Source organism: Lutra lutra, chromosome 14, assembly GCF_902655055.1.
Source record: "Lutra lutra chromosome 14, mLutLut1.2, whole genome shotgun sequence".
Classification (NCBI taxonomy): Eukaryota; Metazoa; Chordata; class Mammalia; order Carnivora; family Mustelidae; genus Lutra; species Lutra lutra.
Genome location: NC_062291.1, coordinates 74461218 through 74474947, shown reverse-complemented (window position 1 = coordinate 74474947; position 13730 = coordinate 74461218). Strand labels below are relative to the sequence as shown.

Here is a 13730-nt window from a genome sequence, read left to right as displayed (position 1 = left end):
GTTCCAGGTTGTGCATTCTGGAATTTGTCACAGTCTCTGAAATAATGGTAAAGAGATGGTGCTCTGGCTGGGTTATGTATTGATGAAAACTGAATTAGCTGAAAGTGAGTTTGCTAAATGAAGTAAAATTTAAGCAGTTGGTTTGGACATAAAATAATTCATTCTATTCCCACTTTGTACAGAGCCTTTACTTTAAGATATCACTTTTCTTTTTGGTAACATTAAGAAGAAAAAAATAGTGGTGTATGTAGTTTTACCAACTTCAAAAAGGAAGCTGACATTATTGTAATAAAGCAGGAATATGCTAGACCAATGTTTTTCTTTTAATTTTCTTAAGATATAATTAACAGACATCTCTGTATAAGTTTGAAATGTATAGCATCATGACTTGACTTATTGCAAAACGATAATCACAAGTTTAGTTAACATCTGTTACCTCCTATAGATACACACACAGAAAAAGAAAAAATTGTCTTTGTGTGTTTGATGAGAACTTTTAGGATTTACTTTCTTAGCAATTTTCAGATATAGCATGGAACATTGTTAACTATAGTCATCATGTTGTACATGACATTTCCCATTACATATGTATCTTATAACTCAGAGTCTATACCTTTCGGCTTCCTACATTCAGTTCACCTTCCCCTGCCTCTGGTGACTACAAAGCTGATCTTTTTTTCTTCCTATGAGTTTGGTTTTTTTGATGTTGTGTGTGTGTGTATGTGTGTGTGTGTGTGTGTGTTTAGATGCCACATAAAAGTGAGATCATACTGTATTTGTCTTTATCTGACTTTTGTTACTTATCATGGCAGGATTTCCTTTTATACAGCTGAATATTATTCCATTGTGTGTATATACATCCTGTTTTCTTTACCCATTTATCTACTGACAAACACTTCAGTTGTTTCCATGTCTTGGCTATTGTGAATAACATTGCAGTGAAAATAGGGGTTCAGATCTCTCTGACATAGTGATTTGGTTTCCTTCAGATGTATGCCTAGAAGAGGAGTTGCTGGATCACATGATAGTTTTATTTTTAATTTTTCAATTAAAAAATTGAAAATTTTTTCAATAATGGTTGTGCCAATTTACAATCCTACCTGCAGTGCCCAAGGTTCCCTTTTCCCCCGCATCATTTGTTATTTCTTGGCTTGACATTAGCCCTTCTAACAGGTGTGCTTTGATAGCTCAATGGGGTTTTGATATCCATTTCCTTGATGATTAGTGATGCTGAGCATCTTTTCAAGTACCTGTTGGCCATCGGAATATCTCCTTTGGCAAAATGTTTATTTAGGTTTTTTGCTCATTTTTAAATGGAATTATTACTATCATCATCATCATCATCATCATTATTATTACTTTGTTACTGAGTTGTATGAGTTATTTATACATTTTGGATATTAACCCCCATCAGATATATGATTTGCAAATATTTTCTCCCATTTCACAGCCTGCCTTTAATGGTATTAATGGTTTCCTTTGCTGTGCAGAAGCTCTTTAGTTTGATGTCATCCCCTTTGTTTATTTTTGATGTTGTTGCTTGTGTCATATCCAAAAATTCATTGCCAAGACCCATGTCAAGGAGCCTCTCTCCAGACCAATTTTTTAAAAAACTTATATATTATACAGACTACTTTAAGAGAGAAAAATAAGTTTCCTGGACCTCATGTGTTGAGTTTTATTATTTTTACTATAATTTTATTTGACACTTATGAACATAGAACTATAAACTTTTATTTTGTAATTTTACACAACTGTAAAAACAATACACACAAATTAAATATGAACAGAACTTTGTAAACAATGAAATGCAAGTTAATGACATTAATGTAAGGGGTAAAATACCATTTTGTTGAAGCTGAATCGGTGCTTCCAATTGGGATATACTCCCATGTCAGCCTGAGTTGTCTGGAGTTGAGCAGGCCTGTGTTACTGGCTGTCATGTGATGACTTAATTCTTCCGCCATTTTCCTCCATCTGAACTTCTGTCAACTGTTTGTTCCTATATCACTGGGTACGTCATTTAGGTATTAGGTGCACCTCTGCACCTCTGTTCTTTCCTTTTTAGCTAGAGATCGTAAAACACCATTCAATACCAGGACAAGTGTAAATGCAGCCAGTAAAATTGTTTCCGTATCTCGCCTTCAGGGCCTAATCCAGATGGTCCAGAATTTGGTCTTTAGTTATATTAATTTATTTTAGACTCTCATGAAAAATGGATAATTTAGAAATCTTCTGTGAAACTCTAGACCTTTGAGAATATAAACCACTGTTGTTGACGGGCCCAACAGCACAACATTAAAAGTCTCAAAAGAGGAAAAGACTGGAAGGGTTACCAAGGCCTGTAGGTCCTGGTGATCCCGTCCGGGCACATGGTGCATATTTCATTTCTTGAGTGCAGAGGAGCTTGAGTGTGAAAACAGAGGAGCCAGAGAGAAGCTGGTCTGGGAAGGTCGTGATGGAGAAATTGTACCAGGTGTGCTTGTTAAACCAGCAGGGATCTCTGTGCAGCCGCCGGCTTCTTGTCCTGCTTACCCAAGAAGGGCTGAATGTCTTGTTTATTGCCTTTACATTAAATTGTTGGATTTAGATGTCATCGCAACAACATGAACCTAAGGCATACTAGGGTACTGCTCGTGGTGCCAGGGTATAATTGGGTGATTTCAGACTTTTGCATACTGGGCTTTCTTAAAGCAAGACACACCATCATGAAACAGGGAGTCTTTCTCACTCCCTGAAATATAGACTCGCTTTGTGTACCCTTCACTTACTTACATTTAAGAAAAAAATTGTAGTGAGAACATTTAACATGAAATTTACCCTCTCCATAGATTTTTAAGTGTACAATACAGCACCACTGGCGGTAGGCATGATGTTGGACAGCAGACTTCTAGAACTTACTCATCTTGCATAAGTAAAACTTGATGCCCCTTGAATAGAAACTCCCCATTTCCCCCTCCTCAAGTCCCTGGCCATTAGCATTGTACTCGCCGTTTGTCTGAGCTTGAGTGTTTTAGGAACCTCCTGTAAGTGGAATCATATAGTAGTTATCTCTTATGACTTGTTTATTTCATTTAGCATAATGTCCTCACGGTTCATCCTTGTTGTCACACTGCTGGAAGGATTTCCTTCTTTAAGGTTGGAGAATGTTCCATGTGCCCTTTGAATGTACACTAAGTGCACTGCCCTGTCTTTCAGACCCACCCAACCTACTTGGGCCCTTTCTCCTCTCTTAATCAGTTCTCTGGCCTCTTGTAATTTCCCAAATGCCTTCGTGGCCCCACTGACCAGGGCACAAGGAGAATGAAAGGGAATTCCAGAACCAAAGCAGGGGCCGAGGCCTGAGCGGGAACTTAGTGGAAGGGTGTGGGGAGGACAATTCTCACAACTGAGTGAGGTTGTTGTCTACCTCTTTGCTGTCTCCAGAAGGTCACTGCTACACCTAATGATCAGTTTTCCATGGATCACCTTATAACCAGGCCCTAGAAGATTTTTCCATCACTTCCCTCCTGTGAAAACACCTGTGTCATCGTGTCAAGCTTCATTTCCCTTGTCTGCTCATCTTTTAACTTGTGGCATTGGGCCTGGTCCTGTCCGCCAGTCCACTTGGCTACTGCAGTGGGCCCTGCTTCCCCTATGCTCTCTCTCCAGGCCACACAGTGGGCAGCATGGTAGTGGACAGCCCTGTTTTCTCTGAGCACGAGCACAGAGAGCTTGGGTAGAAGGCAACATATGTTTTGTGAGATTCCTGAGGCCTATGGTTTGTAAGCCCATTGAAATCCTATCCAGAATCCTCGCTGAATTTTTCTAGTTTGCAGACCTCAATACTCATGGATCCCACATTTTGTATGTGGCAAGTTAAGTGGTAATTGAGGTTTGCAAATTTTCACGTAATGTATTCTGGTTTTCTTCCAATGGCCTGTGAGCTAGAACTTAAACACAAGTTCGCTGTAGTTACTTCTTCCTGTTTAGAGAGCTGGCGTAATATTTTGTCTTCTGGGCTCAAATAACCATGTAATTACTCTGTAATCATATAGTAATTAGCATGTACTATATGCATTTATTACATAATTATATTCCTGGAGGATTGCATGGCAATTATACTTACATTCAGCATATCATTTTATATACTGTATAATGAACAAGTATATAATTTGTTGCCTTTTTCTTTTATCCTAATTTCAGTTTACCAACCAGGAGCTGGAAACATGTTCTCCTGTAGCCTTGTTTATACCTCATCTGGCAGGGGCCTGAGCTCCTTTGGCTCCTTTGGCCTCACTCAGTACCACCTAATTATCCATCTAAGGGACTGCTAGGGGCTTGTGGGCTGCCCTGGGCTCCCGGCCTTCGCACTCCATATACTTTCTCCTTGTCATGAACTCATTACCTATTAGCTTCAAGACACAGAGCTGATCAGAGCTCCCAGCATCGCCCGGGACCCGGCCGAGCCTCAGGTAGAACAGAGCAAACGTGAGCCTCGGGGCCCCCCACCCTGGGGTCACGCCTGCCTTTCTCTCCTCCGCAGTGGAGCCCGTGCCCAAGGGGAACAACTGCCTGGACGCCGCCAAGGCCTGTAACCTCGACGACACCTGCAAGAAGTACCGGTCTGCCTATATCACACCGTGCACCACCAGCATGTCCAACGAGGTTTGCAACCGGCGCAAGTGCCACAAGGCCCTGCGACAGTTCTTTGACAAGGTCCCCGCCAAGCACAGCTACGGGATGCTCTTCTGCTCCTGCCGGGACATCGCCTGCACCGAGCGGCGGCGGCAGACCATCGTGCCCGTGTGCTCCTACGAGGAGAGGGAGAAGCCCAACTGCCTGAATTTGCAGGACTCCTGCAAGACGAATTACATCTGCAGGTAAGCGGCGCCGGCGGCTGGGTGATGAATGAGCTCGGCCGGGAGAGCCTTTGCGGCTGCTCTCCTGGCGGAGCTCCTGTTTTCTGAGTTTCTACAGGGCAGCGGGTTGGGGCGGGGAAGCCAAGGGGAGGGCAGGCGGTGGAGCCCGCTGGCCAGACACTGACCTCTGCCCTCGGCCCCGGGTTCTTCCGGAGCTAGTCAGGCTCTTTTAATGAGGAAGCTTCCCGTCTTTAACCTGGGGAACGCTTTGAGGGGTGCTTAGTAAGCACAGAGGGTCACCTGAGGCCAGGTGAGCATGAAGGCTCATGCCCACTCAGCAAACTCTGGGCTGCTGCTGGGATCTTAGGGGTTAACTCAGTTGGGGGTGGGGGGAGTGGCAAATAGGCTCTTGACAGTCAAGGTCTAAGCCTGGGAAAGACCATCGAGAGAGCCTGAGCTGTGTCCATCCCTGAAAAGAACTTCCAGAATGCCTCGGGCCCTTCAGTCATCCACGTGGCTAAGGAAAGTGGGTACCTTCCCGCTCAGCTCCCAGCAGAAACCCTGCTAAGCCTGGCCCTGTTGTTGAAAACTGTGACTTCCTTTGCCTTTTTGGCCATTTTTAAAAAATGGATTTTAATTTTTGAAGGAATCCATGAACATACTCGCATGGTTTTTTTTGGGGGGGGGTTTGTTTGTTTGTTTTTTGTTTTTTTTAAGGAATATAGAGTTAGGTAGCTGACCCCTTTCACTCTGCACTCACTTGCCCCCAACTGTCACTGTCAATAATTTGATGGGTGTCCGTCTAAAACTTGGGGTTGAATTTAGTTGCTGATGGAAGCAAGCCGATTCTGATCAGCAAAGACCAAGTCTGTAGCCCGAGGTGATGAGCGTGCTGCTCCCAGACATGGGGGCGGGATCCCCGGCTGGAGGTTCAGAGGGGGCACCATTTTGACAACAGCTGTGTTTTGTCCCCGGGGCAGAGCCAGGAGCCTTCGAATGCCATCTCTGACAAAATCCTGTGCACTCCATGAGTGTTTACAGGTGGACAAACAGAGGAGGGTGTGACTATGTGCTCGTTTGCTTATAGGCTCCCCATTTCTAAAGAGCAGAGAGCAAGGGTGAAATGTTATATTCTGAAGGTTCTGGTGAGCTGAGTAGAGCTGACAATGGCATCCCATTCTTTCCTTAAACTAGTTCTAACAGGGACCAAAGAAAATTAAAAGTCCTCATCTGTAGAATTCTTGCATGCTCAAGATTTTTCTGGAAGTAATGTCTCTCCACTTTTTTTTAAAGTTCTCAGCAGGTGACTTGCTATATGAGATAGAATGCAGATGGGCACTTGTGTCCTGGGAGGAGTCAGGTGTTCCTACAGTGCAGTTTCTCCAAGGGCTCTCACCCTCCTGGACCTCTGTTTCCGTGGGATCTTCTTAGGTACAGGCTAGGAGCAGGGGCAGCTTGCTGGAAGGGTGAGGCAGGACCCCACACAGCCATAACTTGGGGAAGCCGATCAACCAGAGACTAGAAGAACCCCTTGCTGAAGGTGAATGTGGTTGAGGAGCGGGACAGGGGGAGAGGCCTAGGAGCAGGCCGCGAGGGAGCAGATGTGGACAGCCCTCCTGTGAAGACCCCTGGATTTGAAACTCAAGTTCCTGGTGTCCCATTAGTCTTAGAGCAGAAGAGATCCCTCTTCTAGGAGCAGGACTGAGTTTCTAGGATCTTCCCTGGCTTAAAGCCAGACAGATACAGCTCCTCCCTGTCTTTTTGGTGGATGTTGTCCTCTTCATTGATGGGTCCAAACCAGGCGGCTTCAAGACAGGAAGCAGTACAATGGGAGGAATGGAGTGATGCATGAGGCCACTGAGCAGCGGACGGGAGGTGGGAGAGCTGAAGGAGCCTCTCCCTTCTCTTCTCATGAGGTTGGTCTTGCACACAAGCTGCAGAGGAGGTCTGAGACAGCTCTTGTATGGGCTGAAAGCCGACCCTGAGCAGTTCATCGGCGTTACTGCAAAATAGAGACTCCTTCGGGCTTCCGGGTGGCTCAGTCAGTTAAGCATCCAACTCTTGATTTTGGCTCAGGTCATGATCTCAGGGTTGTGGGATGGAGCTGTGTGTCAGGCTCTGTGCTCACCCTGGAAGTCTGCTGGAGATTCTCTCTCTCCCTCTGCCCCTCCCCTTTTTCTAAATAAGTAAATAAAATCTTTAAAGAATCCTTGGAAGGTTGGTGTAAATTGGCTAAGTCAGATTGGCTTTTTGCTGAGATGTAGTGAGAAGTAGCTGGGAGATGGGGAACTTGTGGTATTCTGGGGGAGATGGCAGAAGGAATGTGCAGATAACAGGGTGATTTGGGTGCTGTTTGGGGCTCAGACTGACCCGCTAGGAAGGGTCCAGGAATTATTTGTGTTGACACAGCCTCCGTGGCAGAATGGCATCAGCTGATGGTGCAGAAATGTCCTGGGGGGGGCGCCTGGGTGGCTCGGTGGGTTGGGCCGCTGCCTTCGGCTCAGGTCATGATCTCAGGGTCCTGGGATCGAGCCCTACATCGGGCTCTCTGCTCGGCAGGGAGCCTGCTTCCTCCTCTCTCTCTGCCTGCTTGTGATCTCTGTCAAATAAATAAATAAAATCTTAAAAAAAAAATTAAAAAAAAAAAAAAGAAAAGAAATGTCCTGGGGGAACCACAGGACAGTCCTGCCTGATAAGAACTGTGCCTGGTCACACCGAGGCAGGGATGTGGTGACCGCAGCGGAGTGCAGGTGCACATGACTAGAAAGGTGTTTGGAAATCCCGATTCGGCACCATCCAAGGGTGCTACCAAGTGAGATTTGTCTCAGCGGGATTGAAGGGTTTTATACCCTGTGCTGAGACTTCCCCGGGGAAGGTAAACCAGCACCTTCCCCAGTGGTACCCATCGGTGAGGGATTTAGCCCATAATTTCTTTCCAGGGCCTGGACATATTACTTGCGATGACCTCCTCCCTGTCAGATGTGGTAAATGTGCTTTCAGCCGCCAGGTGGGCTCAGGGTGTTTTCTTTCATCCTATTTTATTAATCTTGTCTTTATTCCTATCCCTTTTATTCCATCCCTCCTCTGTCCATTCCCGGGAGGCCCTTGTGGTGCCTGCCGCCCCCCGGGCAGCAGCTGGGATTCCGGAGCTGGGGCTCCAGCGGGGCTCACGTGACAGGTGCTCCGACGCATACCCACCCAGAGACAGGGAGGTGTCGTGGAGGGGATGACCGAGGGCCTGATCTGAGTCTTCCAAAGGGCAAGGGACAGCAAGAAGAAACATCGCTTCCGAAAAACAGTTTTCTTCGAAAGCTCACACTTTCAGACGCCCCCTCCCATCTCGGCATCAGCAGCCATCGAAGAGCTGCCTGGGCTCATTAAAACTCCCCTTGCACTTGCTGGTTTCCTGGTCGCGGCACACGGGTTCCTCTGTCAGTGTCCAGCCGCCCCTGGGCAAAACCTGTCTCTCTCCTGCCTTGTGCCTTTCCACAGAAGAAATGCAGGGCTAGCCTCCCCTTTTGACTTTGTTTTCTTTTCTCCTTTCCCTTGTAGAGAAGCTGACTGGTTCCTTTCCTCTTGGGGGGCTTGGGGCCTCCACGCTTGTCTATAGAACAGCAAATGCAGAGGTATTTTGAGGAGGATGTGATGAAATTTAAAAGGCACACATTCTTCCCCTGAAGCACAGCATCTCCCTTGCCAGTCGTCCCTCTGGTTGCTTTCCTTAGTGCCTGGAAGGATGTCAGGACTGGGTTTGGCCATAAAGGAGGCATCGTCCTTTATTCCTGCTGCAGGTTGTTACAGATGCATAATTTAAACCTCCGCCTTACCTCCTTTCCCCCAAAGTCTGATAATCCAAAATAAACTGCACTTGCTCACCGGCTCTGGGTGCTCAAATATGTTCATCTCTCCTTTATTTTTCTAACTAAGAAAGATGCCTCAGCTCAATTTTATTACCAGGAGGTCTGGCGTCTTCCTCTGGAGTATGCCCCCTTCTGTTCTCAGCTAAGAGCAACAGAGTTCTACTCCAAAACCCCTTCTGCTTCCCATGCCAGGCGGAGAGTGAGCCGGAGGCTGTGGACCAGCTCACCTGCCTGTGGCTTTAGGTGCTGCCTCATGGTGTCGCTGTTGAGAACAACCCAGAGGGTTCTTGGTTTGCGGGCAGGGCCCTTCTTGGCCATTTCTGCACAAGGGCAACCTTGGGCACCCAAGTAATTTCGTTCATGCTCAGTGTGGAGCTGCTGTTTCCCAAAGCACGACGTGTTGCCCCAGGGATGGGGCCCTAAGACGTTCCAGCCAGAGCCCGCCCACCAACTAAGACTTCCGCTTTACTGGCAGTACCTTCCAAAGTGGACATTGCAGCATTGTATCTCTTTTCTTTCTTCCTTCCTTCCTCCCCTTTCCTTCCTCCTTTTAAAAAAATTTATTATGCTAAGAGCACTTGTCATGCCATCTACCCTCTGACCGCACGGTCCGGTGTTGTCATCTGCAGGCACAGTGTTGTGCAGCAGATCCCTAGAACTCATTTATCTTGCACAACTGAAATTTGTATACACGAATTAGCGGCGCCCTGCTTCCCCTCCACCATCCCTCAGCGACTGTGATATGGTCTTTGCTTCCATGAATTGGATGGTTTTAGATACCTCGTGTAAGTGAGATCATGCAGTGTTTGTCCTTCTGTGACTATCCCTTAGCATAAATTCCTCCAGGTTCATCTCTGTTGTCTCCTATTGTGGAAATTCTTTCTTTTTAAGGTGAAACAGTGCTTGGCCAGGGATATCTCATTACTTCTGGAAGGATTCTGATAATGCTGAACCTCAAAAGAGAAGGTATCAGGGCCTCTGTGCCCTCTGTCCCCCATCCACTTGCTCGTCCTGGTGCTTTGGCTCCGTGTCCCCCACAGTTTCTAGGAATGCTGGCTTTGATCAGGTCACCAAGTAGATGATTCTACCTGTTCCCGGGGACTGAGGATGCATCCTGGAGACCCGTTTTTTGGTTGTATTTAGTTTTGTTTGTTTTTAGCAGAACCAGGAAGGTCTCTCTGATACAGCCTCAGAAGAACCACGATGTAATTTTCAAAAATCCTGCTGTAGCAGGTGGAGAGCACTACTCTCCACCCTGGGCCCGACTCTGTTACACTTAGAGGAAATGTATTGTTGTTAATTTATTAACTGGGCAGTTGAGAAACACATCACAAAACTATCCAACAGATTTCCGCTCCAGTAACTTAGTCTGACAGATGTTAGTGAACCTTTAAATGGTGAGGAGCGTTTCATTTGCCTAGAATCCCATCCCCTCCATGCAGTAAACTGTGGATCTTAGAGATCAAGGACATCTCCTCCATGGCTTGGGCTGCATTCCTGAGTTGCAAACTGGGTTCTTCTATATTACTATATCTGGGCTTGTCTCAACATGTGGCAAACACAGGGAGAAAATGGCTCAGAGGATAATTAATGCCTAAAACTAGATGGGTAGATTAATTTGGCACTTAATTTTATTTTACGCTGATTCATTCACAAATGGAAATCAGCAATTAGACAATGCAAACTTTTGAACCATGGAAAGAAAGGTTCGGGAATATGAGAAAATACAAGTAAAACATTTTCCAGTTCATTTGAGCAGTTTTTATTTCAAATGATTACATGGGAGTCTTTAGCCATGCATCTGGAATGGTGAACGGCTAGGTTTCTGATGTGTCCCACCTGCATGAGCGGCCCGCCACCCAGACTGTGTGCTGGAACCCTCCCCCCCAAGACTCTCAAGGGGGGAAGCTCCTGTGTGCGGGCAACATCAGGATCCTGAGAGAAGAGCCAGGCTGTCCTCTGACCTCTGCTGCTGCTGCCTTTGAGTGCAGCAGGGGAAGAACGTGCTTCTAGTCGGGTCCTCCAGGCCCCAGCCCCCACCCTGGGCCTGTGCACCTTGGAGGCAGGTGGGAAGTCCACACCGGAAGCAGAAGCCGTGTCAGAGCCTACAGGGGTAACCTGAAAGGTGAATCAGGCAGAACCCGCTACAGCTTGCACTATCCTGTCACCTCGTATCTCTTTCCTTATCTCTCCTTGGGCAGAGGCGGGTGTGGAGCCATTTGTCTGCTCCTGCTGGAGCCTGTCGCTAAAAAAATGTTGGTCTAGATTTATACCACATCCTATCTCTCTCCTTCCTGCCCCTTCCCGGTGCCTCCCAGAGCTTAGAGTCTCTGCCTCACCTTCTTCCCACCTTCCTTCACCTGCCCACGTCCTCACCAGTGTCGCTTTTGCCTCTCTCGGCCGGAGACAGAAAGAGTCAGAGACTTTATATTTGCACATTCTGTCAGTTACCAGAGCTGCATGGACAGATGGAGTCTTGGTTCCAGAACTGTGTATGACCGTCTTCAAGGATGAAGGTGGGCGGAAGAAGGATGGAACCGATTCTGCCCAGGAAGCTCAAAGAAAGAGCCCATATTTCTTCAGGGGGCGAGGTGTCACAGCAGAGGGTCTCAGGAGCCAAGGGCCTCGGTGGGTGAGAAGCAGGGTAGGTCCAGCAGAAGGAAGGAGCTCTGTTTAGGGAGGTTGCTGTGGTGGAGGTAGGAGTAGGGCCTGAAGACCGTCCTGGAGAGAGAAGCGTCTGTGTGATAACAAGACAAGAGATTGGGAGCCTCCAGTGCCATGTTGAAGTATTGACTTGATCCAGTGAAGCTTTAGGAAGGAAGAGAGACATGACCAGCTGGGCCTCAGAGGGCTTCCAGGAGGCAGTGTGGAGGGGGATCAGCTTGGGGAGAGTCCAGGAGGCAGGTGGGACGTTCTTACGGTGGAGCGGGATGAGAGATGAACCAGGAGGAGAAGGTGATAGTTGGGAAGCGTGAGGCACCCTAGAAGGGAGAACTTGAAGGTTTACTGAGAGTGCCTGGCATGGACAGAGGGTAACGTGGGTCTCTCCAGCCTGGTGACCAGGCAGAGATGATGGCGTTAGTAGCCAGGATGGGGAACAGAAGAAGGAGGAACAGACTTGTCTCTAGGGTTGGAGGTGTGGGAAGAGGATGTGAATTGTTTGGGCCCTGCCGTGTTTGTGGGCTGTGTTCTTTGGGATTCTTTTGGTTCCATGAGAGAAACCTAGCTTAAGTGGCTAGGCCAGAAGAGGGGGGTTGTATTAACTCAGGCCTGGGGAAGCAGGGTAATTGGTCACGGCCAAGATGCTGGGCACAGTGTCACCGGAGCCACACTGTCACCTTGCTGCTCCTTCTGCTTCCTTCTCATCCTGTTTCTCAGTGAGTGCTGCCCCCATAGCTGCAAGGCACCTATCCTGTCACCTCATAATCAAAGATGGACTCTTCCCCACTATAACCTGTTAGAAAAATCCTGCACAAGGACTTTGAGTGGCCTTGGCTATGGCATGTGCCCATCCCTGGATGAGCCACTGAGGTGAGAGGGAATGTATACTTTGGCTTAATTGAAGCCAGAGTTGGCAGTCTACTACAAGAGTCAGGGGAGGCACGCTGGGCTCAGAAAAACAACGTGGGGTCTGTGGTGCACGAGGGTGTCCATGTTCCACGTGGAGAGGGAAGGCTTGTGCGGAGAGGCCCTCAGAGGTAAAGGCACAGTCCCCAAAGCTGAGGGGAGAATAGAATTTTAGGAAGAAAATCATGGTGAGCACAAGTGTCAGTCACTCAGAGGGAAAAGGAGTAGAACTCAGAATGACACTGATTTTAGCACATAGGAAATCTGTCCATCCATGCGACCTCCCACCCATCAAGCCATCCATGTATGCATCTACTCACCCATCTGTCCATCTGCTCACCTATCTGTCCATCCATCCATCCACCTACCCACCCATCCACCCATCCATCCATCCACCCACCCACCCATCCACCCATCCATCCATTTGTGCATCTACCATCTACCCATAGATGTCTCTCCATCCATGCATCCACCCACGTCTGTCCATCCATCCATCCATCTGTCCATCCACCCATCTGTCCATCCATCCATCCATGTATCCACCCACTCATCTGTCCATCCACCCATCCATGCACCCACCCACACATCTGTCCATCCATCCATTTTCACCATCCATCCACCCATCCCCCCACCCACTTAACTGTGCATCCATCCATCCATCCATCCATCCAGGTGACTTTCAGTTATTGTGCCAGGAGTAAAGATTCAGCTTCTCATCTACAGTGCAGAGAGGAAGGCAGGCACCGAGAGTCATTACAACCTGGTGTGGTAGTCTGTGCTCAGAAGGGACAAAGTGCTATGGAAGAACAGAGGTGAAAACAGCCACCTCAGCAGGGTGGGTCAGCATGTCTTCCTGGAGAAGCTGCCATCTGAGCTGGGCTGGAAGGATGAGCAGCCCAGGAGAGAGAGGCTTGGTAGTCATGGGACAGAGGCCCAGACCTGTGGGTGTGAGGAAGGCGTGGGATGTCAACAACAACCTACTCACCAGGCTTCAACGATGAGCAGCACTGGACACAGCGCACAAGGTGGTCTCCGAGCAGCCCAGCTGCCCTGCGCAGGGACAGGCGGTGGGCGAGATTGCCCAGCTCCCACCTGGAGGAGGTAGGGTTCAGCCAGGTCTTGCTAACTCTGAAACCTGGCTTCTGTCCTTTTTTCCAAATGATTGTCTTTCCTGACAAGAATACAATGTTCTCACACTGTTCAGCCTTACGGTCTTCAGTTCCAGACAGGCGGAATGATGATCCCGGCCAGCCTCTGAATCCAGACGCACTTCATGGCTCAGTAGCTAAGACAGCACCAGTTTTAAACACCGCTTTCGCAGACAGTTAGGACATAATGTCCATCTTCGCATCATTAAAAAAAAAAACTACTCAGGTAATACATGCTCATTAAGTTCTTTATCTAATTTCCTTTTGAGCACTCACGGATTATTACAGAGTGGTTTCTCTGTGACAGCTTGGTG

General features: G+C 47.7%; 1 protein-coding gene across 4 annotated transcripts in view; it reads left to right on the top strand.

The window, feature by feature from the left end:
* GFRA1 (GDNF family receptor alpha 1) overlaps window positions 1-13730 on the top strand; it is a 204772-nt gene that overhangs the window by 138439 nt on the left and 52603 nt on the right. For all 4 annotated transcript variants that reach the window (XM_047702734.1, XM_047702737.1, XM_047702736.1 and 1 more), the window contains one exon: window positions 4526-4862. In XM_047702734.1, coding sequence (XP_047558690.1) covers window positions 4526-4862 — 337 coding nt within the window. The remainder of the gene's footprint in view (window positions 1-4525; window positions 4863-13730) is intronic.